Source organism: Poecilia formosa, unplaced genomic scaffold, assembly GCF_000485575.1.
Source record: "Poecilia formosa unplaced genomic scaffold, Poecilia_formosa-5.1.2 Scaffold293, whole genome shotgun sequence".
Taxonomy (NCBI): domain Eukaryota; kingdom Metazoa; phylum Chordata; class Actinopteri; order Cyprinodontiformes; family Poeciliidae; genus Poecilia; species Poecilia formosa.
In genome coordinates this window covers 146,641-172,601 of record NW_006800232.1, presented here as the reverse complement: position 1 = coordinate 172,601, position 25,961 = coordinate 146,641, and the positions used below count along the sequence as shown (strand labels likewise).

The 25,961-nt window shown below is 39.4% G+C and overlaps 1 protein-coding gene and 1 long non-coding RNA gene across 5 annotated transcripts in view; both read right to left on the bottom strand.

The window, feature by feature from the left end:
• Nucleotides 1–16,412, bottom strand: part of cacna1ha (calcium channel, voltage-dependent, T type, alpha 1H subunit a) — a 128,835-nt gene extending 112,423 nt beyond the window's left edge. For 2 of the 4 annotated variants that reach the window (XM_016681767.1, XM_016681768.1), the window contains exons 1-2: nucleotides 15,941–16,406; nucleotides 13,680–14,194 (exon numbers count right to left, since the gene is read on the bottom strand). In XM_016681767.1, coding sequence (XP_016537253.1) covers nucleotides 13,680–14,170 — 491 coding nt within the window. In that variant the 5' untranslated portion in view covers nucleotides 14,171–14,194; nucleotides 15,941–16,406. Of the gene's footprint in view, nucleotides 1–13,679; nucleotides 14,195–15,940 lie in introns of all 4 variants that reach the window. The other 2 variants (XM_016681769.1, XM_007572047.2) reach the window with 2 other exon arrangements.
• A 2,428-nt stretch (nucleotides 16,413–18,840) lies between these two features.
• LOC107838670 (uncharacterized) lies at nucleotides 18,841–20,352 on the bottom strand. Its single transcript, XR_001664746.1, has 2 exons — nucleotides 19,934–20,352; nucleotides 18,841–19,140 (listed from the first exon to the last, which is right to left on the bottom strand). It is a non-coding gene; the product is annotated as an uncharacterized LOC107838670 (long non-coding RNA).
• Nucleotides 20,353–25,961: the final 5,609 nt, after the last annotated feature.

Genomic DNA, 25,961 nt, shown 5'->3' with positions numbered 1-25,961 from the left:
AGACGTAATTAGATGAGATTACAGCGCAGCCCCGCCTTTTTTGTTTTCTTTCTTTTTTTTGAATATTACGTGAAGCAGATTGTTTAATGGGTGATTGAAGAAGTTCAAACCCCAACTTGACATGCATTTGGTAAGATGCTTTTATTCAGTCATGCAGCATAAAACAAGCAGATGCGATGGCTCCTCTTGCATCGCATATATCTTTGGGAGTTCACTGGCAGTTCAGTTATCTCCTTCAATGGGTACGAAGTCAGCCAAAGAGATCAGACATGAGCAGCAGTTTGGTCAACCTGGCCTAACAGTTCCTGTCTTGATCACCTCTAGTGCTGCAGCCTCCAAACAGGAACTTCAAAGAGAACCGTAGCATGTTTTGAAACGCAAATTTATATTCAACGCATTTTTTGCTCCCCTTTCTTTTATTGACACCGAGGCGTTACGTTTAAAGCACAATGAGCGACGAAAACTGCAGTATTGCCTTCAGCTCCCCTCCCCCAGGCTTTATGAACACACACTCTTACTACTGAACAGTCATAAATAATACAGATATTGACTCAGCACTCAAACATGGACACGCGCGCGCAAACACACACACACACACACGCACACGCGTACACACACATACATATGTTATAGGCTGCCGATCCTTCCCCTCCCCGACGCTCTAACGTGCTGCAGTGCTGTTCTGTTGCCTAGAAACCAGGTAGAGTTTCCAGCTAGATCCGCGCTGTCGAGAGAATCCCACCATCCCAACTTCTCCCTCTGACTCCCCTCCATGAAAACGCTCATTTATCCACGTGTGGTTATGATGTCCCCATCATTACATGTACACAGACTATCCAGCTGGTAGCTCTTTCAACTCATCAATCTCCATCTTCACGCAAAGCTCAACTAGACGAAGCAGGGACACGGAGCTGAAAGAGAGAACGAGAAGAGGCTGCAGATTTTAGGGTCTCTAAAGGGAATGCAGTGGAGTATCCAGATATATCTATTATACACAACTGCGCTGAAAGCATCTCTTATCTAACATGCACACAAGGGTGAGCACATCTGGCACAATAAGCAATCGTTTGTTTTTTTTGTTTGTTTGTATTTTACCCCCAGCCTCAAATAGCTGAAATACACAGACATGCAAATATAACTCAAATCACAAATAAGTATTGTCTTCATTTGCTTTTAAGTTAATTCAAGCTCCACTATGAGCAACAAAAATCACAAACATAGGAAAAGAGGCAGCTCTTCTTATTAATAAAGAAGGAATATGCTTGGAAAAAAAAAAAGTTAATTGCGCTTCCTAAAACATTGCAGTGATCTCCTATTGGCTCGCACACAAACACATGAGAAGACACACTTGGCCGTACCATCTACATTGCCATGACAACCCCGAGCTGGATGCTGATGGGTTTCCCGGATCTTTTATTTATTCATCCAGCTCGACATTACTCTTTCATTCGCACGCATGTGTATCTTGAAGCATATGAGCATCCATGCGTGCACGCCCTCACTTCCCTGGGCACACAGTTACGCGTTTTACAAGCCCGTCCAAGCAGCGGCGTCAGCGGCGCAGAGGAAGTCTGGCTTCCCTACGCGTTCTCGGCAGAGCCGATTGGCCCCCATGCGCAGATGTGTCGAGCTCTTGCCTCAATATTGTGATCCACCCTGGCAGAAGAGGCCATTATGGTCAAGTGCTATGTCATTGCCTATCTTTTGTTTTCTTCTTCTTCTTCTTTTTGACAGTAATTTCACCCATCTTTCAATCAATAATGGAATCAGCAGCAACATAAGAGCTGCTGTGGTATTCTTGTGGGGAAGCAGAACAGAGCACTGCACGCTCTTGCACACGGAACATTTTTTAAGCTTATTAGGAAACCGTAGCACAAATTGTACACTGCAAGCACAAGGCATTTCGACATAAAAACGTAACTGAGTGCTACTTTGAAGATGTTGCGCACAAAAAGAGATTAATGATCCCTTTAGGAGTCTTTCCCCAACACCTCGATGCCGACCTCTGGACTATGTTTGCATCCTCAACCGTGATGTAGGGCAGCTCCTCTAAATCACTTGGTTTTTCACCTACAACTGCTGACACTCCATCTTCTTGCTTCCTGTTTTATAGCTTGGATAAATTTACTTCTGCTGGACTCAGTCCTCTTCCATACCTCTCACTTTGCCATCAGGATATCACGCACCGACTGCCACCGTAGTTTCATCCACGCATGTAGATCAATAAACCCGCAGGGTTCAATCCACTTCAAACACTGAGGAACTGACAGGAATGATAAAAAGGAAGAAAAATGCCCTGACAATTTTAGCAATAGGTCTCGAGTTGAAAATGATCTATTTGCCTCTCATGCCTGCGTTTGTGTATGTGTGTGTGTGTGTGTGTGTGTGTGTGTGTGTGTGTGTGTGTATGCAAATATAATGCAATAGCCTGCAAATAAAAACGAATCCCTGCCCCCCAATGGAGCAACATGAAAACATGAAAGAAAGGAACAAATCAGTGCTCATGCATGTTTGAGCACCATAAAAAGACCAAAGAAGGAGAGTTGAAGGAAACGAGGGCAAAGAAAGAGCAAACATTATTCAGCTGCAGCCAGAACAAGAGAGCGAGGAGGAGAAGGAGGAGGAGGAAGAGGAGAGGAGTGGAAGGGGGTGGGAGTGGAGTGGAGGGGTTACTTGAGAGTGGAGTTATGTCTTGATGTTGGAACACCACTGCATCCCCACTGCAGCAACCATCAACTGACAAGAACAACAAAAAAAAGACAATAGGTAGCACAACATAGCTGGCTGAGCGCAGAAAAGTGCGTGCTCATCCTTTACACCTGTGATTGGCTGAAAACCGTGACCAGCTGACAGACGACGGCAGCAGCAGCTTGTTAGAGCACACAAACTGTCCAGGAAGGGCTGGATTTAAATGACTGGGTTCAGCTCTTTTCACCGCTCACGCTGGCCCTGTTCATCTTTCTTGACTCAGCTCAGCTCTTGCACCATTCCTCTGAACGCCCATACTTTCCCCCTTTTATCCTGTTTATCCATTTCATTCTTCCCTTCTGCTCTTGTTCTTGCCTCTGTTTTTGACTTCCTGTCCTCCCTCTTTGAATTAACTTGTCTGTTTTCCGTCTTAGACTTTTGGGGGGGAGAGGGGGTTCCCCTCAACTTTCTGGATTCTTCAATCTATCTTTGGCTTTCTTGTTCTCTTTTCTTCTTTTTTAGCCTCCCATTCAGCCGTGCACATGTCCCCCCCGCTGGAATCGTTCAAGTGCAAACGAAGTAATTTTCCAACTATCAAAGTTGTAATTTTTCTTTTTTCTTGGATTTTTAACACGTTCTGTTAACATTTTTTTGGAGGATGTTTTCACTGAGGGGTTGGATGGTGGTGGACTGATGCATGGAAACACACAAGCAGACAATCACCAACAGGAGGCGCTTCCATAGCAACAGCTGCTGAGACATCCCATCCCACAATATCAATTGGCCAATCAGTGCAGCAATGCCGCTACAGGGAACCTGAGTGATGGCTTGCCGAGTTAAAAGACAAACTGAGTAGATGAAGCAGTAACTCTACAGTGACCCTATTGTTTTGTTAGAGTCGACAGTGAATGTGGTCCACCGGGATGGAAATAGGAATGTTTCTGTGTTACGGTTATTTTATAAGATACTGGAGTCAGACAGCAGAGGAATGTTGAGCAAAGAACAGTAAGGAGGAGCCAAACAGAGACATAAAGCATGCAAGATAATAACATACACTGCATTGGAGAAGTATTCACATCCCCTGAACTTTCTCCAACTTCTAACAGAGGAACGTTCAATCCATCTGAAAATGTCGCAGATGACACAACTGCGAGCCTACCAAGAAGTGGAGCTACCCGCTGATGACAACCATTCTGCTTCGTAAAACAGAAAATAAGAAACTCACCAAAGCTGAAAACCAAAACATGCTTACACAAGCTGGTAAGAACAGGACCGAAAAGACTGTCAAAAATCACGTAATGTGCAGTTTATAATGTTTGTAGTAAATTATCAAACTAAGTCTTTCAGTTTGTTTTGCTTCTTCGTAGTTAAATGAGATCTAAGGCAAAACTCAGCCTTACAGCAACTTCTAGATCCATACATGTGGAGGTCTACAACAACAACAACAACACAGAGTATTGCTCAGTAAGGCTGAACATGTCAAAGTATTACTGCTTGAATTTTTACACCAATCTTATTCGTCATATGTATCCTCAGTTGAGTTTCCTGTACAGCTGTAGAAAATTATTTGACAGTTAAAACCGTGCAGAAGAGGATTGTGATGAGGATCAGGGTGGACTGGTACATAAAGATTGTCTCATATCCACATCCAATTGGGAACTGCAAAAACAGCAGCATAATCTACCACAGCTGCCAAAACGCCAACAAGTAGACAAGGTGATGATGAATCCATTCCAACCAGCAAACGCACCATGACTGCACACCGAGAACGATCCAATGTATGTTATTATTAATAGCAGAAAAGGTGAGGTGGGCCGTCGCAGACGTAGTCCTTCACAGGTCACCTGGCCAAGTCTTCCATATTGTTTAGGCACTTTGCAAATAATTTAGTGTACAAAACAGCTAGTTTTAGATATTCTCTGCCTCAGTTCTGCGTTTCACAGAACCGAGGCAGTATCAGCAGTATACCATGTCATCACCACTTGCTTCAGCCTCTCAACAGCATCCATCATAGCTAGTGGATCATCAGAGTCATCTTCTGGCTCAAGCATAAAAGGCTAAACCATTTACAGAAGGAAGGCTTCCTTTATCTTAGTTGTATTATTCACTCAAAATTGTGTTTGGCTAATAAGGGTGTCAGAATCTGCCAGAGTTTGCTTATCCGGCGCAGTGCTCACGAACACAACAAATAACCCTGGAATGTAAATGTTTCCCCCATTATTAATAACTAGCTCAGCCGTTCAATTGCAGACATCACCTCTGTTGCTATTTACTCTAATAAAACCCATGAAATACGACTGGTAGGACAAGATCTTAAGAATGAACTGGGCCGCAAGACAAAATAAATATGCAGAAAACCTAAAGACTAATGACAAAAGTGTGTTCGAGCAGTTTTTCCAAGATTCCTTAGACTCCCTGACCCCAGAAACGAGCAGCTACCTTCTTTATTCAGACTAGCCTTAAAGCTCTGACAAAGCACATTAATTACAATCTGACAAGCACGACTTGGCAAAGTAGCAGAAAGCGCTTAAAAATGTGTCAGCAGTAACGTCGTGGTTTTTCTGCAGCCTTCTACAGTCGTGGCTGGTAAAGCATGACTTTCTTCTTTCCTTTTACCAATGTTGTAACAATATAATCTGCGGGTCCTCCCATAATCCCTCTCAATGTATGAGAGAAATGTCTATCATCTGGCCAGACAACTAACATTGGGCCACAGTCATTTTCACATCAGACGCTCAGCGCCTTGGGCAAAAAGTAAGGGTCATTGCCTGGACACGCGTTGTGTGTGTGTGTGTGTGAATACGCACAACTCCCGTACAGTCACTTGTAAGCACTTTGGCATACACACGCATACACACACACACACACACACACACACAAATGAGAAGAAGCACTATTAGTTCCAGATCGTTTTGCGACGCAGTCTGTAAACATTGAGCAGAGGGATAAACAAAGATCCTATTGCACTTGAAGTAATCCCACAATACACACACCTTAACACCCCGCTTGCACACAGGGCAAGCTGGTTTGTTTAAATGACTTCCATGCATACTTACACATAAACAGTATTAAACACCTGGAGGGGTACAAGACATATTTGTTTATGCATTATGTTTAGTTAATGCACTGAGAAACAGAAATAATGTTCCGTGTTGGATTGGATGTCGGTTCGCAAATAAAGAGGAAGCAAAATGAACTACTCCGCTGATCCCTCACAAATGTTTTACACTCTTGTTTAACATTTTCTCACGTTACAATCTGAAACTGTAACGGCTTAATATTCAGTTTTCTTTACTCCGTTGCCCCAAAATAAAATCCAACGCAATCAGTGTGTGGTTCAATGTCAGCGCTCGGTGAAGGCTTCAGAGAATCGGGAAGGACAGGAAAGTCGGTCAGAGTTCCTGGAAGAAAACCTCCTCAGAAGCTGCAAAAGACTCGAGTCGAGGGCAGAGGCTCATTTTCCAGAAGACACTAACCTGAGCATAAAGCCAAAGCTACAATGAAATGGGTTAGAGCAACACATGCTCATTGTGTTAGAATGGGACAAGTTCAAACCAACATCTAATGGAGAATTTGTGGCAAGACAAACATTTTGATATCAACAATCTCCATTCAGTGTGACTCAGTTTGACCTATTCTCCAAAGAAAAATAGGCAAAATCTTCAAAGCTGTTAGAAACATCCAAAAGAATTGCAATCATAACTGGGGCAAAAGGCTGAATACAAACACATATCACAGGTGTTTTTTGTTTTTTTTGTTTTTGTTTTCTGATTTTAATTTGTTTAACAAACAACTCTGTATAATTGTCTTCAATCTAATTCATAGCTACAAAATACTTTGAGTTTGTCTATCGCATAAAATCCCCAAAAAGCTTGCGGCTGGAATACGACCAAGTTTGAAAACATCTAAGAGCCGTTACCGCTTTTAAATGGCATTGTTTCAAATTTGTTGGCACAAAATTGGTAGCCACACACTGCGGTTGGACTGCACAGGAGTTGCAGAGTTTCGTACGTCACAGAGACAGGATCCCTCAAGTGTTTGCAGAAAAATGCACCTAACGACCCTCAATCTGCTGTTATGATGAGCACAGGCCAAATATAATGAGTCACCTAGCAGGCTGGCAAACACGCATAGATGCAATGCTTAATATAAATTGAGCAAGACAAAGCATTCCGCCTGTCAAGGAGGGAGCAATGAGCAAAACGCCTATCTTTTGTACACACGCCCTCATCCTCTCACTTCCTCCTCAGGAGGCATGTCTGGGTGGCAACAGACGGACAACCCACCGACATCAAGGACAGCTATCATCATTCCTCACTCTGAGGAGGTAAAATTGGTTTAGGATGTAAATACACCGAGACACAAAAATATATCTCTGAAATGATCTCAATGCATCACGAGTGACAGGAGGTGGGTTCTGTCAAATGTGTCACCTGAGGGCAGAGCTGATTAGGCTTTCTTTCGCTGATCATGTGGTTTATAAAAAAAAAAAAAAACAGCCCTCCTTCCCTTCACCTTGAGTGATCCCACTGAAGCAGCTTCGATTCTGCCAGCTATCTTTCTAGAGATGTCCAATCTATCGAAATTGCAAATAATATCTGAGATTGCAAATGCTTGAGTTATTTCTCACCGACATTGTCACTACCAAAAGTTCAACGAACACGTCGGTTTACCTTGTGACGGGAATGTAACACAACTTTGACAACATGGCAAGTTGGCACATACAAAGGAGAGAAGACCAGAAGCAAGAATGCTACTGACACAAATAAAGCCAAATGTTTTGGATTTCAAGACCAAAACCTTTTAGCCAAAGGTTAAGATTTCCTTTCTTTTTAAGTAGATCTTATGATCACGCTACTCCCTATACCAGTAAAGGTGCAAAATATATAAAACGGAAATAGCCACCACTGTTGGCACAATCACATTGGAAATAACTGCTTTGGTGCATTTTTTTTTTCCTTTAGTGCTCTTCTGCTAATAATATACATTTTCTGCTGGATGGAATATGACTGTCTTTGGTAACCATAGCTAAGATAAAATTTACCGACTGAGCTGCAAAAGCTAACTGAAAGAGAGAGGAGCAGGATAGTGATGACAAAATTTATGAAAAAAAAAAACGAGGAGAAAGATATTGTCACTGTAATATTCAACTAGAGTATCGCAAATGCTTATTGTGTCAATGTTATGTAGATGTGTGAGCCAACAATCTTATCTCACACTAAGCAGAACCTTAGAAAACAATTGTCAATGGTTGCAATAATGCAAACAAATTCAGAAAGGTACTATCAAAGAGATGAGATAAAGTACAAGACCACACTGGGCGTCACCTCTGTCATCTAAGATCCAAACCTCAAGGCTACAATTCACACAGGCTCCCCAAATCTGGGCAATATTGGATTGTAAAAATGTCACTTAATCTGATGAGTGTCAATGTCAATTGCAACATTCATTAGGTGGAATCAGAACATGACAAAAAGCATGGATGGATAAACACCATGGGCAATGTTTTAACGCCTCAGCCTACTAGAACAACCTAGTTTGTCCCTTTGTGACCAAAATGTACCCGTCTTCTGATGGCAGTTTCCTGGAGGATAGGACTAGAGGACACATCTGTAACAGCTGTATGATGCTACCATGGTAATATAAATCAAAAAAATGTCTCAGGAATGTTTCTGGCACCTTGTCGAGTATGTGTCTGAAGAATAAAGGCCACCCTGAAGGCAGGGAGCAATCTGTAATTGCTGCCTGAAAGGAACCAGAGAATTTTCTGGACATCTTCAGCAGTTACTGTACAGCCCTGAGTGCATTCAGTTGATTATTGATGACGCACATTTTGAAAAAGATTAATGACATCGGCTGTCGCGCTGAAATGCCATTAAGGTAATTGTAAGCAACTGCTGACAGATCCTAATTGCCACAGCGAATTAATGACTCACAAGTTTAATATTTTACAGTCACTTCTATCTCATTTTGATTTGCTTCAATTTTTTTGATTTGCACCAAGAATACAGGTGGAAGAATAGTTTCTTCTTTTTTTTTTCTCACCACTTTCACTGTACCTCATTGTTGCAGAGCGTGAAGCTGCGTTTACAATTCAAAGTAATATTTACAAAGTCTACTATGGACCACCAGGTTTGTAGTGTTTATAATGGGCCGTGAACACACACCCACTCATGTAGAGACACATAGGAATTAAACACGGCTAGATATCCTTTGAGATCAGCTCGTATGACATAACCTGGTTCAGTTCTTATACAAGCGGTTACAAAAGCAATAGCAGGCATGTGACAGTGTGAGCCCTGCTTATTAGCCATGCTCACGCATAAAAAATATTCAACTCTCTCAACAAATTCAGGGGGGAAAAAATATGTATTTCTACATCTTAAAATATAAAAAGAAAAAAAAGCGCTAAACACAGGAGCATCTACTTTTCATCACAAACATCCTGGTTAGCTATTACTCTGTCATAACAGGGATGTGGAGAACAGGCGAAATTATGGGTATCGAGGTATACCAATGTTTTAAAAAGTTATCTTTTGAAAATAGAACATTTTGTGTTGTGCTTTTCCTGGTGTCCTTTCAATGAGATGACAGAGAAAGTGCAACCGTGGCCCTACCTTCATTGCTGTGCACTGCAGGTCAGCTCACTGAAACGTCACAACACTTTTCCATTGTTTTCAAGAAACACATTTAGAAATATGTCCACTCACAAAAACAAAGTGTGGAAAGGAAATGAGTGCACCCTATCGTATTAGGGTTATAATAAACAGATTCACATTATATGTACTATAATAAACATACCTAAAGTGGTAGTTCTGCATGCAAAACCAATTTCTTTTATTTGAAAGCCACTGCTGTTGATTCTTTTTCCCGTCGAGTTTCTTAAGTATTATCATTTGCCAGGTCAAAAATAAATAGCAACAACAAAAGCAAAATAATAGAGAAAGTGGGGATTTTTGACAATTCATGGGCTTTTAAGTACGGCCTGCACAATATATTCGCTGAAATGTCTCTGTGTGAACAATAATATTGCTAAGTACTCGAAGGAATGCAATATTTGTTGCCTGCTATTTCTACCCACCATGAAAACACACTTTGCTCACCTGATGCAGATTTTAGTCAAGATCCTAAAGGTCACAGAGAAATTTGAAACCAATAATATCGCAATCCAATTTCCCGACATCATGCAGCCCTGCGCCTTACTTGCTGAAGTTAAATAAGTGAGTGTTTGAGCAGAAAACACAGTTGTAATCAGGGATCACAGCTTGAATTAAAATGATCAGAGTATAAACACAGTGAAATTCAACATCTCAGACATTTTTCCTTGCCGTTATTTCTCTAAAACATGGCAATTTACATAAAAATGTAGTTTTGTCACCAGTGCAGCATGTCACTTGTTTTTTTGATCAGCTGCAATGACTGCCAGAGCCCAGTTATTGCAGAATGAAAATCAACTTTAAAAGTTTGTTTGTTTGTTTTTTTTTTTTGTTTTTTTTTCTTAGCAGGAATAATTTTTACAACCAATTAGTTGACCCTAAGCAATGCATAAAATTAAAGTTACTCAAGTGGCCCTTTGGACAATTCACTGAGCAGCCCCGCTCTGCAAAAAGGAAAATGGTCCAAAACAATAATGCAAGCTACTAATAGATTTAACAGGGTTGTTTTTTTTTTTTTAAATAATTACTAATATTTACTAATAAATATTTTGCTTGTTTTTTTGTGGGTTTTTTGTCTTAGACTATGAATACAAAGTAAAATACCAATAAATAAGTGGTATAACCAATACAATGACAGTGGTAGCATACCAGACTCACACCAATATATGGGAACAGCCATATCTTTTCTTTTTTTTTTTTTGGACTGTGAAATGAAGCCAGAGAGAACCAAAATAAACCCATGCCAGCAAAAGGAAACAATTTGATCGCATTTTAAAAAATGTAGTGCATTACGTTCAACATGCGGCTGTGTTGCATACTTAACATCTGTTAACGCTGACTGTTTTCATAATCGATAGAAAGGCCAGTTTCGCAATGACGTTGACCTTTCATGAGCCTATTAAGACCCGGTGGACACAAAAACATAAAAAATAAATGTTTCAGATACTACCTAAGTGGGTTTGCACAAGCCATTAATCATTCAAAAGCCATTTGGATAAAAAAATAATTATAATACAATAAAAAAAACTGAATAAAAATCTTTCACAACAGAATATGCCAGCCAGATACCCTTTCTCTACCGCCACAAATGCACAGTCAATGTCATCACTCCCAGATTTATTGAGACATTAAAGCACTGGATCTATACTAAGCTCCCCTGAAGAGGAGGGTCGTGTAGAACAGCAGGCTGACGCACACCGACCTGTTCAGGCAGATCGCTGATGAGAGTTTTTGACCTACGTCACACGGCACCGTGCTGAAGAGGATGTGATTCATCAGCTTCACTTGCGACAGCTAATCAACGAAAGTAAACAAATCTTCGCATATAACTTTGAACTGATGTAACTGATGCTGTATGAATGTTTCAAGGTTTTTTTTCTGAGTTTGCTTATGTTTAAGAATATGGAAACACACAGGACGCAAGAGACCCCGATTGTCTATTTACTTCCTGTCTGCAGCATCTACACCTTCTCAAACTTCAAACAACTTGACGATTCGTCTCCAAACCACTGAATCCCATAAAAGCTCCAGACTTTTATGGAGTGCCGTCACAATGAAACTCCAAATTCACATACACACACAGAAATACATAAAACATGCAAGACTGGCGCTACAACTACATATGAAAACATATGTAAAACTGAAGGGAGCAATACTGTTCATTCAATTAACATTTTTGGCAAACCGCAAACTGCTTGGTTATCGGGAAAGGCTGAGAGGTAGAAAGAAACGGAGAGAAATAACAAACTGAAATCAAACATACAGTATAAAAATCCATCTGATTCTAGTTGGAAAGATTTTGTTGAACACAAACCACCGTTCGTAGATTTAACTTGACTTCATGTATCCTTTTTTTTTGTACATTTATTTTCTTTTCTCCTTTTTTTCTGCTTATATCTGCACTGTAAAAAAAGAATAAAAGATTAAAATCTGATTTAAAACTTCCCCCCAAGAGCTTAAACGAATCCTAAAATCGACATCAGAAGAACTTAGTTCCCTGCTGAGATGTCTATTATGCATGATTATTTTAATGGAATCATAATAGTTACTCATGTACAAGTTTGTTATCAGGATTACCTAAAATATTATAGACATAAGCTGTTTACTGGTACCAAAGTATATAGATATTTTAAGGAGTTTCGGGTCTAAATCCACCTATAATTTCCATTTTACTCTTTCACTATAAGATACTTATAGTGAGATACCAGAAATACTGCATGGTTTTTAGCAGCTTTAGTGCTGACTCTGACGCTACAAGCTTCTGGTCAGCTGGCTGAAACAGTTCAAGTTAACTTAGTTTATGGTAATAAGACCAAGTTACAATAAAACCCATTGTACAAATAGTTACAAAAATAAATCATTCTAATACATTCCCATCATAGAGTTGCAGTCAAATCCAAACACAGCACAAATTAATCCTTATTAAAATACAAAACTTATCAAAATCAATTGATCATCTCATCCCTGTTGGTGAAACAATATCGACCTAACAAGACACAACAGACTGTAAAAAGCCATGATCTTTGCAAAAAAAAAATTGCTTTGCCAACTTGTGTGTTGCCTGATAAAAGTCAAAGCCTCAACTTGGATCAAAATAACTCCAAAGCCAAACAAAAAAGTTCAGACCATGACGCCATGCTGTGCAGTGTTTGCCGGGTGTTTTCACCAACGGCGGGAACAGCTGATCGGTCATGTGAAGTAAATGTTTACTATATCACATCTTCGCGCTTTAGCACGTTAACTACTTTCAGAAAAGAGAAAAATCACCTCAAGCAAGCAGCATAATTTTTTTTTTTTTTTTTTTTTACGAAACTGAGGAAGCTATTTGGAAGTGTTTGGTTTCCATCAACCTTTTCTTGCGCGATACTTCAAAATGCACACAAAAATTGTTGCTGGAAACACAATTATGATTTTTTTTTTGTTTGTTTTGGGATACTGGCATTAGGAGATTGAGATAAAAATGAAAAACACTTTATATGGACTACTCAAGCCTTGATTAGACTATTATAGATTAGAAATTGATTAAAAAACCAATTTGGTAAAGCTTGACTGTATTTGTGAAAACAAAACATACGACTCTTTATTCTTCTCATTCTTGTGGCCCTAATATTGTATCTGGTCTTGTGAAGAGGATGTATTTTTACACCCCTACCATTTATTAACGCCAACAAGCATTCCTACACAAATAAGGTCAGCTTGACCCTAGTGGACCTCACCACAATGCATCCATTAGCTCTCTCGTTGGAGAAAAGGTGCTGCTTTAACATCACTGTGCAAACAGTGCTTGACTGACTGACTGGGTTAAGTACCAAACTATTATTTTTACTAACAGAACGTTTTCACCAATCACCAAAACTTAACCATACTGATATATTAAATAAGCTCAGCACAAAAGTTCATCAAAAGCACCATTAAACCATCTAAACCACAAGAAGAAAGGGAAGTGATGCCTCTCAAGGCTATTTTCTACACCTCCAAATATTTACCCATTAGTTCAGACAGGCGACTTGCTGCATATGTTGACAATGTAATGTACCGTGATGCTTTGAAAAACCAAAACTTTTAGACAGACAAAAAAGCTTTTCACATCTAGTTTATATGGATACAGGATTATTGATTCAGATAGAAAAAACTAGAACTTATCTGCCAGTCCTGCACCGAACAGGTTTTCTATTGTTTTATGTGCTGTACTGGAGAGATGGTGGCCCCTTGTACTGACCATCCAACAACCGCTAACGACTCATACAACCTTTACCATAACCAGGCAAACGAGGACGGGGACACATTCGGGCTTACCAGTCGTCGGATCATGATCTCCGGCATATGAAAGGATATGGATTACAGACCATGCGAAGACACCAGTTGCGGGGCCTTGTTGTTTGCTTCAGGCAGAAGAAGGCCACAGGAGCCAGGGCCGGATACGGCTGCTGCTCCTCCTCCTCGGACACGCAGTCCGGGTCGCGGATTGGAGCTGTGATGCGGACTCCCAGCGTAGGCCCAGCTTCCATTTCCAGCTCTGGCTCCTGCTCCTCCTCACATTCCTGAACTTCTGCGCTCCACTCGTCTCTCCTTTCTCCTCGACCGCCACAGCTCCCTCTCCTCTTCTTCTCCAGCGCCTCCTCCTTCTCTTCCTCCTGCTGCTGCTGCTTCTGCTCCTCTTCCCGGCCTCCTCCTGCTCCTCCTCTTTGTCCTTCTGGGTCACCATTGTGATCTGGGGCGTCGGTCCTGTGGCCTGCCGATACAGAAAGCCTCACGTCCTCCTGTACCTCGCCCTGCTCCTGGCACTCTTCGTACTGAAAGCGCACTCTCCCTTCGCCATCAGTCATGATAGAGCATCAGGCAGAGCCACTCTAGAGGAGAGGTCAGAGGATTAGAGGTTGGAGGGAGGAAGGGAGTGGTTGGTGTTCAGAGATCAACACCAGACATGCAGGTGGAGGAAGGATTGTTTGCGAAAAAGCAAAGAAGGAGCGACAGAGGAAAAACAAAAACAAAAAAAAACGAGAGTGAAAGAGTGATCAGCTCAGCACAGATAAATCACATAATGAGCCAAGTCAACACTTAAACCATTCTGTCCATCAGTCCCTTGGCAACACAAGAACTTGCTTCCAGTGAACGTACTACACAGCGGCAGAATTTTACAAACCCTCAACACTTTTGCGCAATCATTCTTCCAACTTAGCCTGTTCTTATACATTTAAAAAAAAAAATCAAAGACAGCAACACCTTAAATTCACTCAAGTGTTATATATACAGACACAGATTCAGAGAGATTTAAAACCCGGGTAGAGGTTCTTCCTTCTTGCAGGACATGCAGCCAGGGCTGAAATTCTGGGCCATTCTTACGTCCAAATGTTTGTGCTACAATGGCCCAATCAAAGCACGGACTTAAACCTGACTAAAAATATGTACTAAGAGTTGAAACTATCTTTTTACAGACATTCTTCATTGAATCTTACTAAGCCTTAGCTGTTTTGCAAAAGGGAATGGGTAAAATCTTTTTTTTTTTCAATGTTCAAATCTGGCAAACACCAGTTGCTAAAGATTTTCAGCTATAATTTCACTGAAAGGTTTCTTTTTTTTTTTTCAAAGTATATGTATTCTGAGGAAGTCCAAAGGCATGTCACACTTTAGATTTTTATTTTCAGAACTTTTGAAAACCTTGCTTCGATGTCTTCCCATCTCACTGTTATGCCCAATTTATCAAACGTAAACCCACTAACAACTAAGGTTTGTGGTCATAATTGGAAAAAAAAAAAAAAAAAAAAAAAAAAAAAAAATATATATATATATATATATATATATTCTTTATATATATATATATATATAAAGAAGTTAGCTAAGGCACTGCATTGATTTAAAATAAATCACATGCTTTATTCATTCCACTATCATATGAATTTTGACGTATCAGAAATGGCAGTGGCACATGAACAAAACCACTGGCGGTGAGATTTTCCAAGGCATCCCACATTTAGACAGGCTTTTTGAAGCGTATTGAGTGTAGAGATATCTTACGGCCACAGATTTACATTGTTATATAATAGAAATAGTAAAGATTTTGTTTATTTATTTTTTATTCCTGACTCCTTTTCTCTTCCTGTTGCTATGTGATTGAACAGATGGACCGCTCTGTCTCTGATATACTGAAGGTTTTTAGCCCACACCATTCAGTGGTAGGCATACAGGAGTATGCGCCAAAAAATGAGGGGGAAAAAAGCAATTTACGCCACACTAATCCAGATTATTATAATAAATGGAATAGCATCAAGAACGAAACATTAGCCCTGATAATCCAGCAAAGAAGACTTAACTCTTTTGAAGCTTTTTTTTAAATGGGCTTTTGTTCTGACATGAGAAAAGAAAAGCGCATTAAATTGTCCAACTCGTTTCATAAAGGATTTTTTTTTTCCAGATCGCCATTAAAATGAAAACATGTTGCAGTTTTTAAGTAACTGTGCCAAAGGAAATAAACACCGGAGGAAAGGGAGCGCTCGTCATCCCTCTTTCTGATTCTTTTGTCGCGTGAAGTAAATTCTGGACTTGATGAGCGTTAAAAGAACGGAGGCAAACGAGACAACTTCTTTGTTTTCAAATACCTTATCAAGACGGAATCGGGAGTTCCCATAAGCATGATCCGTGACTTTCCGACGTTCTAGCGCACCCAGCCTTTCTCAGCAACCTGGACCTTCCCTTTTCCTTTCTTTCTTTCCCTCTTTCTTTCTTTCTTTCTTTCTTTCTCCCCTTTCTCTCCACACAGTGCGTGTCTTTCCTTTGCTCGTAAGTAATAAAAAATAAAACCAGTTAGTCCTTAAATAAAAAAAAAAAGAATCACGGACTGAAGTCAAAGAAGTCGCTTTAAGTGGTCCTCATCTGCGCCTTCAGTCAAATAAAGACGGAACATCTCCCCATGCCTCCTCTCTGCTACCAGTCCATCCTCGCTAAGGAGTTGGTTACGCAGCGTGGAGCGGAGATGAGATGCGCGCGCGGGTGGGTTGGGCCGCGTGGGCAGCCTACGCCTGAATCCCCGTGTGGATGGTCTGACACGAAGAAACTTGGCCCAGGACCTGGAAGCCCTGACACGAGATGCGACGTCCGATAGGAGAAAAAAAAAAAAAAAAAAAACAAGAAGAAGAAAAAGGAAAAAAAAGGTTTCTCGCTGTGAGACTCACAAACACCCACCATGCTGTGCGGGCACGAACCGCAGTGCAAAGTGGAGCAAATGTTAAACATGCCTGTTTTGCATGCATTATTGCTCTCTCTAATATTGCGATTGTGTTTTTCAGGGTTGAGTAAAAATGTAAGCTTGTTGATGATGGTTTAAACAAATATAAAACCAAGAGCACAGAAACAAAGCAGAGACAGTTAGAGAGAAAGACAGATCTACACACAACGTCAATCTACACACTGTATATTGTTACTGTAAGCAACAAGCTCTGCGAGATGCTCAAAGCTTGGGATATGGTTGCTACTCTTACTGGGTGGGGGGGGGATCATGGCTACTCTGCTTACTGTGAATAATCTCACTTAATGAAATTCAAACATGTTTTAAACAAAAATGCACCAGACACAGATGTAATCCTACAGTTTATATTAAAGTGAGACCTCTTGCGTGTACACAAGCTTTGTTGTTCTGATGTCATTTTCTCTCTCCTGAGCCTTTTGTGCCGTCTGGAAATTAAGAAGGCAAAGGTACAGGCTGTATATTGTTATTGTAAGCAACAAGCTCTTTCATATTGCTGGAATATTGTTTTTAATGCTTTAACTGCTTTCAGTTTCTTCCCCAAGTTTCCATCTGAGCTCTGACTGACTGCTGCTTGCTCAGTTAGCACCAAGGATAAAACCCCCCTGGGATCTGCACCAAACAGCCATATTATATTGTGATTAAATTACACAAATGATGTGCTTTTTTTGGTGGTATCAGAGTAAAGGGGATGGAGTAAAATGCAAATCAAACCTTTTCATTCCAAGTCACAATTTTGTGCTTGGAATGAAAAGCATTTCCACAAGAAAATACACTAAAGTTTGAGGTTGCATTGTGATAAGATGTGAAAAAAGTTTTTTTTTTTTTTTTTTTTTTTTTTTTTTTTTTGTTTAGTTTTTTTTTTAAACAGGTGTTTATATTTGTACTAGCTGCAGTACGTAACAGGAAATTATGTCTTAACATCCAGATCCTCCAGCAGTACCTGGACAAGTGCTTTCTGGTGTTAAATGTGGCATGCATGCTTTCATTTATTTTCAGCTGTGAACAAAAGCTTAGAGTGTGCTGAAAGATCAAGCTCTGCACCACCCGCCCCCTGACACCTGTCTTTCTCCCCCACCGGTCTGTCTTTCCTGTCTGCTTCCAGTGCATGCACAGTTGGACTCCTATGCTCATTACTGTAGGCTTGGCCCCAAAATGTCTCCTATGAGGCCTTAGCTAATGTTGCCTTCGCTGTCACACCCTACCCAGCTGCCCCACGCTGCCCCTTTCTACCCTCACATAACACCAGTCTACTTGTTATTGCATTCTTTGGTTTGACTCTTAAGTTATGTTGTTTGTTTCTCCGTTTACCAGACTTAAGCTGTGACTTAAATAAGGTAAATTCAAAATCTCAGAACGTGCCCTGCCGGTGTCTCTGCAGGATACAAATGCAGTCTGTTGGAGTAACAACGGGTCCATTTTTGTTGTGTACTTTCATTTACACAAAGCACATTTTAAATCCAATGTTCCTCACTCAAACGACATTCATCCTCCCTCAGCTGGAACTATCAGTCTACCTTTGCCTAGTACTTCCAATCACCGCCCTACCTCTCCCACCCTCATCCTCGTGTCCACTCCAACTCCCACACTCCCATCATTCAGCCGTTTCCTCTTCCGTTACTCATCTCTCATCAGTTGATCCTTTTTTTTTTCTTTTTCTACCGAAGTAGGGTAGAAAAAATACCATCACCAACAAAGTGGTGAGACTTCTGTTAATACAATTATAAAAAAAAGGTCAGACATTCAATAAAACACTGGAGAAGACCAAAACAAAACAGTGCATGATTGTGCCGCCAAGTCAAGTTTAATCGTATAGCACATTTCAGCAACAAGACAGTTCAAAGTAATTTACACAATAAAAGCATAATGCAGTAATCAGTTGTGAAATAAGTAATAAACCTTGCATTTTGTCAAATGCCGTCTTGGAAAGGATCAAGAATAATCATTTTCAAATTTGTTAATCAATGTTTTGGTTATCATTATTTAAATAAAACTCTTAAAAGGTGGGTTTGTAGCCTTTGTTGCACACTCAAACAAAAGTGGTATCAAGATATGCGGTGGTTGTACATTTCCTTTACTTCCTTTTTTTCTGAACATACAAAACACATTCAACGATCCGTGCGTTACACTGTAGCTGCTATATTAACCATCTTCTTCTTCTTCTTCTTCTTTTTCTTCTTCTTCTTCTTCGAAACTGGGACCCTTCCGACCCGAGGCTGCCCTAAGCGCCTGTTAGAAACCGATCACTGTCCAAACTTGTTTCACTCTCAGTCCGAATAGCTACCAACATACACATGAATATTCCGCTAAACATGGAAAATGAAACAGTGCTTTTTAATAAAACAAAACATTCATAGGAACAGAGACTCATATTTTAATGGAAGGTGGGGGGGTTCCTTGATCCAAAGTCCTCAGCAACTGATCCCCCACACCTTGGTTTAAAGCATTTTGAGTACAACATTCCCGTGATGAAACAGTGCTGTTGGCAGAATATTGCTGTTCTTCATTCACCACGGAGACTTAATGCTGATAAAGTTGGTAGAAGGATTGATGTCTCTACAAATAAAAAAAAAATGTCAAAAAGCACATTTGTAAATAAAATGTACGTGATGGTTCGGTCTAAACTGACTGCCGTTTTGCAGGATAACTCTACCAGGCATTTTAAAAATGTGGAAAGGTGCATTAAAAGCATAATGCGGTAACCAACGGTCAAACCCATGTTAGTAATATGAACAAAAAACATGGTTACAAGTTACTTACATTGCTCACTTTGGAATGTTTCTGTAAATTTTTAGGGATTTCCATCAGGCCTGCAGTGGTACCAAAAGGTGACATACGCAATATTAATTCAGTGGGACTGGATGCAATTGCACTCCATACTTCTCATTTGTACTTAAAGTGATTGTTGAAACTATATACTCTCCATTTTTCACTTTGAAGTTATGCATTTTGTTTTTGCCAAATCACGTAAGATCCCATTAAAATGGGCTGTTTGTGGTTTTGACGCCACAAAATGCAAAAAGAAAAGTTCAACGGGTACAAATACTGTTCCAATTCGCTCCAAATATTGTGGGAAAACTGCTTGTGCCGCATGCAAACTCATACCACTTTAAGGAAAGAGAACAAAAAAAAAAAACAATGCTGACAGAAACTGCAAGCGCCATCCTGTCAAAGAGACTCTGCGACTGACAAGTGATGTCTGCAGAGGCATGAGCCAACCGCGCAACAAAGACATCAAAGTCATCTCCAAAGTCATGAATAAGAAAAACAACAAACACATCAGCTTGTAAGGATACTGCAATTTTCTTAGTTTTTTTTTAGTTTGTTTTATTTTTGTTTTAAAGCATACCTCGGGTCTCAGTTCAGTCTGCATCCGTGCTTGCCTTCGTTCACTCCTCCCACTCATGTCTCTGCTGGCTGGTGTCTTCACTTTTGCTCAGCTGACGTATACGAGGAGGGGGAGACCCTGCACGATCGACCTCTTTCAAGGAGCTTTCCTGGGAAACGGGCCCAAGAAAGGAGGTTGCGTCAAGTTTGCTCTGCATAAAGCTTGCTGAATTACGGGGCATTCGTGAGATGTCGTCAAAATCCGCCTGAAAAGAATCCCACACTTTATAGGTAGAGGAGAGATGGCAAAATAGACAGTTTTCTAGTGCTTTAAAAAAAAAATCTCTTTAAGTCGGATGCCAAGCTAATCACCATTCTAATTAGGGTAAGGGAGAGGGAAAAAAATACCAACGTATTCGTAAACACACAACAAGAACAGAGGAAACGATTATATAATCATGCACAAACAGACACACACACACACTCTCTCTCTCTATCACACACACACACACACACATACACATACACAGAGTCAGCAGGGGCTCTGCAGCTTTAGAAGGGAGTCTACTGAACCCAACCACAGCTCAGTCACAGATACCTGCCTATGTAAGCTACATAAAAGAGCAGTAGACTGGCTTATTTTTGCAAGTAAATGTGATTTACTTCAATCACATTTTTTGGGGTTTTTATTTGTTTTTTTTGGGGATGGGGTGGGGGGGGGTTCTGTACAAAAAATACATTTGCCCCTCAACATACACATACACAGAGTCAGCAGGGGCTCTGCAGCTTTAGAAGGGAGTCTACTGAACCCAACCACAGCTCAGTCACAGATACCTGCCTATGTAAGCTACATAAAAGAGCAGTAGACTGGCTTATTTTTGCAAGTAAATGTGATTTACTTCAATCACATATCTGTTTTTTTTTATTTGTTTTTTTTGGGGATGGGGTGGGGGGGGGTTCTGTACAAAAAATACATTTGCCCCTCAACTGTTAATAAAGTGTGAGCTGATTTTAACATTTTTGTTCAAATCAGAATGGAAATACAGACTGTATATAAACAGCCTGGAACACAAAGAAATGCAGTAATTCATTTTTCTTGATTGTTTTCCAGTGGTTCTTTATAGTTCATGCATTTAATAATCAGTTTGATACCAATTGATTGCTTAAACATCTTACTTTGCTACCTGCTCCACATTGCCATTTTTGCAGTGCAGCTTAACCATTTGAAACACTTTTGATGACATATAAAAATAAAGATCAAAATATTATTTTCTCCTATCCTCATAAAAAAAAAAAATCCTATTTTTGTCTGTTAACAATGCCTGATTAATAAATTTAAATTTAAAACTGGTTAAAAAAAAAAAAAAAAAAAAGCTGGCTTTTTCTTAGTTACCATTTCACCTTTTCTCAGACGCGGCTACGTTACTGCGTTGTGTGCCGACTTGGATCAAGCACATATCTAATAGCATAATCTCTGGGTGATCTAATCTTTAGCTTTTTAATAACATACTCTCTCATCCAGTGTGTGGAGCACATCTCTGCTCCATCTTAATGTAATGAAACTCCTAAGCCTCTTAAATATGAACTCCTCCACAGGTTTTCACCTTAGAAGCTCTTTTAATATACAAAATGCTTCTTCAGGCCATGTGATGAACTCGTGACATGGAGAAAGTCGCCAACTCTCTATTAATGGCAAAGACTGAATAGTGGATAAGAACAAAGCTCAATATGTTTTTTTTTTAATTTAATCTATAATGAATAATTCAATAGTCACGTTTTTTTTTTTTTTGTGGCCTCGATTGTGTGCTTGCTTGAAACAGTTACAGCACACAGCACTTTGTAATTTAAACATCTTTTCATCCCAATTTCTTTTCTGACTTAGTTTATTAAGAGATTTGGTCAGAATCCCCCATTTTACTTCAAACACTCGCAATTTTTAATTAATGATTCTTGCAGAATGTTGAGTTTACTTGTTAATCATGATTATTTGGCATACATGTATAAATTGAAGGCATAGATGTTTAATAGATGTTTAATCTATGCCCATAAGGTTATCTTGCCACAGTCTGCCAAGAAGCTGACATTGAGTACTTTCAAACTGTAAGGAAGTGTGTTGTGTATAAAAATCTATACTTGAGAGTGAACAGGGCTGTTCCAACTTGCTGATATAGTAGCTATGTTAGTACACTGCTAGGAGTTGTATAGTTTAGTCAAAATGTTGATATTTGATCTTTTTATTTTCTTAAAATGCTTTACATGAGGTTAAACTTCACTTCCTTGTCATTTATGCGTAACTGTGTCTGTCAAAGTTTGCTTTAAGTCAGGAAGGTTTGGCTCCACTCTTTTGCTAGCTGTGTTAGCATTACTATTTTAAACATGGTGGGTGTACTATCTGCTTACTCTGTAGCAAACCACATAATTTGTCAAACTTTCCAAAAACCAAATATGGAAATACTTCCAGTTAGGCGACAATAAACACATATATTTGATTTGTAAGCTTCATTAGGAACTGAAACAGCACAAGCACCATATGATCTCCGAAAGTCAAACCCGGGGATTACTGATGAACAACAACAACAAAAAAAGGAAAAATATATTTCAGTTTCCTTTCTAGAGCTGCTAAATGCATTCTGAAATTACAGCCATTGCTATGTTTTCATTTTTTCTTAGACATTTGAAAGATTAGTAACTTGTGTCTCTGCCTCGCTCTATAAAAGTTAATTTTACTTCAACCTTTTTAGAAAAAACGATCATATTTGATTGTGTGGATAATGTAACACCAATCAAAATTAAGTAGGAGAATTTCCTTAATGGTAGATGTAATAGAACAGGTGCATGGGAGGAACACCAGCCCATCGTTTCCTGTTTAAATTGTTGTATGACGTCACTGATTGCATCACTGGGCACTACCAAATGGAGGGGTTCTCTTTTGTCACGTGTTGTTTTCTTTCTTTAAAGTAGCCTTTTGAGTTTCCCTGTATTAAATGTTTTATTTTTGCAGACAATTTAGTTATGTAGATGTGTTTGTAAATTAGATTAATAATCTTATACCTGTCTCCTTGTTTAGATTTTGTTGCTTGGTTTCACCTGTTTTCTCATGTGCAAGTGTGTAGCCACTTCTGTATAGAACCAGTAAGATTTTGGCTACATGAGAAGGATATCAGAAAACACAGATGTTAAAGAATAAAATCCACCAGAAAAACTTGGAACTGGCTGCTGATTCTGCTTCCTTATTACCTTTTCTGACCCTTTGATGGCACTATCTCACACCGATAAAGGTTATCAACTCTCAACCGACATTTAAAGAAAGGGATGACAACAGAAGCAGAGATGCAAGGATGCAAACCTTCCTGTTACTGCACGGGCTGGTATAGCTAAACAAAAGCTAAACAAAAGCTTTTTGTGCACAAAGCAAACAAAATTGGTTAGATTTTGTGAAACATCTCGTATAGGTCACAGTATTTTCGAAGGAAATCACAAGTCAGCCACAGGAGGAGCCTAAACCAAACTGCTGTTAATTAAAATCAGCAGATTATTAATGAAGTATTGCACTGAACTATACAAATGTAGATTTTACTATATACAATGAAATTTATTTGGTTTCTAAAACAGGACAACATGCTGTTTTATCTTTTTTTTTTCTTTTTCCTGTGAAAATCAAACGCTAATGGAGCAATTTGCTTTATTTTTGTTTTTTTCTTCATGGTTTCTTGTTTGTAAAATATAAATAATTGATTAAGATATTTTTTGCCACGACATAAATTTTAACAAGAAAAGATAGAAAAAATATATCCTAAGGCGTGTGATACATTTGAGAGCTTTTTTTTTTGTTTACTTGTTTTGTTTTGTGTTTTTTGATTAACTAAAATTAAAACTGATCAAAAAAAATTTTTCATGAGAACTACTGGGTTAAAACCAAGATCATTTTTAACACCTCTCCTGTTCAATGGGAAACCTCTCTGAGAGAAATCTTTATCAAGTAAAGACATGGGGCCCTTCATGGGAAGGCCTCAGAATTTCATGCTACGCCCCTGGCCTCATAGTAAAGACGACCTGCTTGCTTTCACACACAAACATTTGAATTCTGGCTGTAGCACAGCAACATCCTCCACCACAAGCCTTATGGTTACGTTTACCTTTTTATTAGTCGATATATTAATTCATTATGCATCTAGTGTAAACATGTCACCTTTACCCTTTTCTGCTGGAACTGCTTCACCCAGAGAATACAAATAAGGGTTTGCTAATCCCACATATTTATTTATATTCTCTTGACATTTTAGGTAGAATTAGCTTCCAAAATACAAGAATTTACTGTTGTTGGAATTGGACTGTTATCAAATCTTACAAAACTCAAGTGCTTGATTTAAAGGCAGATTATTTAGCGCCCCCCTCCCCCTCACTCCCCTGTCCAAATGTCCCTGATGTGAGAGAACTAGCGAGTGGTTCTTGATTGTAAAGATCTTTCACTCATTATTTCACCAGGACATATTTTTCTCCTTTCAGACTGAAGCAATGAAAATGTCTCACCACATGTGTTTTGTATCTTATTTTATTTAATTTTTTTTATCAAATTAGACCACATTGATTTTTTTTTCTGTAAAAATTGCTTGCTTGCTTTTTTTTTTTTTACTGTGGAGTTTTCAAATTTTGGAAATCATAATGCATAGTGATTTGTCTAAGGTGTGGAAGCCTGTCTGAATAACTTTTCTTTGACTAAACGGGAGAATATTTTGCAGCTACGACGTGGTTTTGCTCTACTGATTGTGGCTAAAACAGCTGCCATGTGTGCAGCGCCGAATGCCACTTTAAAGGCTCCAAAGTCATCCTAAGGATGACACATTAGGAAGAGTGATTAAGGTGAAGATGACACAGGGATGAACAACAAAAGCGAGCAGACGGACAGAAAGACATAGAGCTCCTCTGCTGACTCATAAAGCTCTGTTAAGTCTCATAACTAGAAACGTCTTTGCAATCCCTGCATTCTCAGCTGTGTGACAGTATGCGTGTGCATTTTTGTGTGTGTGCATGTGTGTGTGTCAGTGTGTGTCCTTGTGCAGCTGTGCATTCCAATCAGAGATTTAACCCTCTTGCCTCCTCTCAGAAAGTTACCCCCCGGCCTCCCCGCCACGCCACCAAATTCTTTAATATCCTTTGCTTTCTTACCATCTGGAGGAGTATCTGATACAGTTCAAGCGATAAGTGTGTCTATTCCTCGGTATAAACAAGTCGGTTTGTCTTGTTAATCTGCAGTAAGTTGTTTTTTTATCAGAAAATTATGAATTGCAAAGATCTGCTTTTTTTTCCCCCCTCTCCAGTTCTCGTTTGCAAAACAGCTCAGGCTCAAAGACTTAATAGAGACTACTAGTTTGTTCTTCCCTACCAAATATTCCCAATTGGCCCTTTGGCTAGGCCATTCATGCGCAAAAATGTGCTTATGCATTATTTAACTTTAATTTAACTATTATTATTTAATTATTTAACTAGGTGTATGATTATAGGTGTTTTACTTTGGAAGATGAACCTGTTCTCTGGTCTTGGCTCTTTTTCAGACTCTCGCTCAGCAACTGCTGGAAGTTAGTCTTTCAAATTTAACCAGGGCAAAAAGCTAAAATTGGTTTCATCTGATCAAAGCTCCTTATATGCTTATGGCAAACGTTATAGAGAATAACTGAACCCCCTCAACAACGCTTATGGCTATTCTGAGACACATTGATTTACAGAGTCATTGAGTTTGTTTATGCTGTTTATGCAAGAAACAGTCAGTATTATCAATGTTTTTTTGTTTTTTTTATGGCAATTAGTCACCATATTTAAACTAATAATTAAAGTGAACACTGATTTTATTTCTTCTTCTTCTTCTTTACAGTATAATGCAATATATAGTCTAAATCGCCTGGATTAAGTTTTGGATTTATGCCAAACACTTCCTAAAGATTATTTGTTATTCCTAAATTGGCACTCCAAAAGAGATGTAATAAACCACGTCGTAGATATAGTCAGAAACTGGAACAACTAGATGAGCAATGCATTTACATTGCCAAGACCTC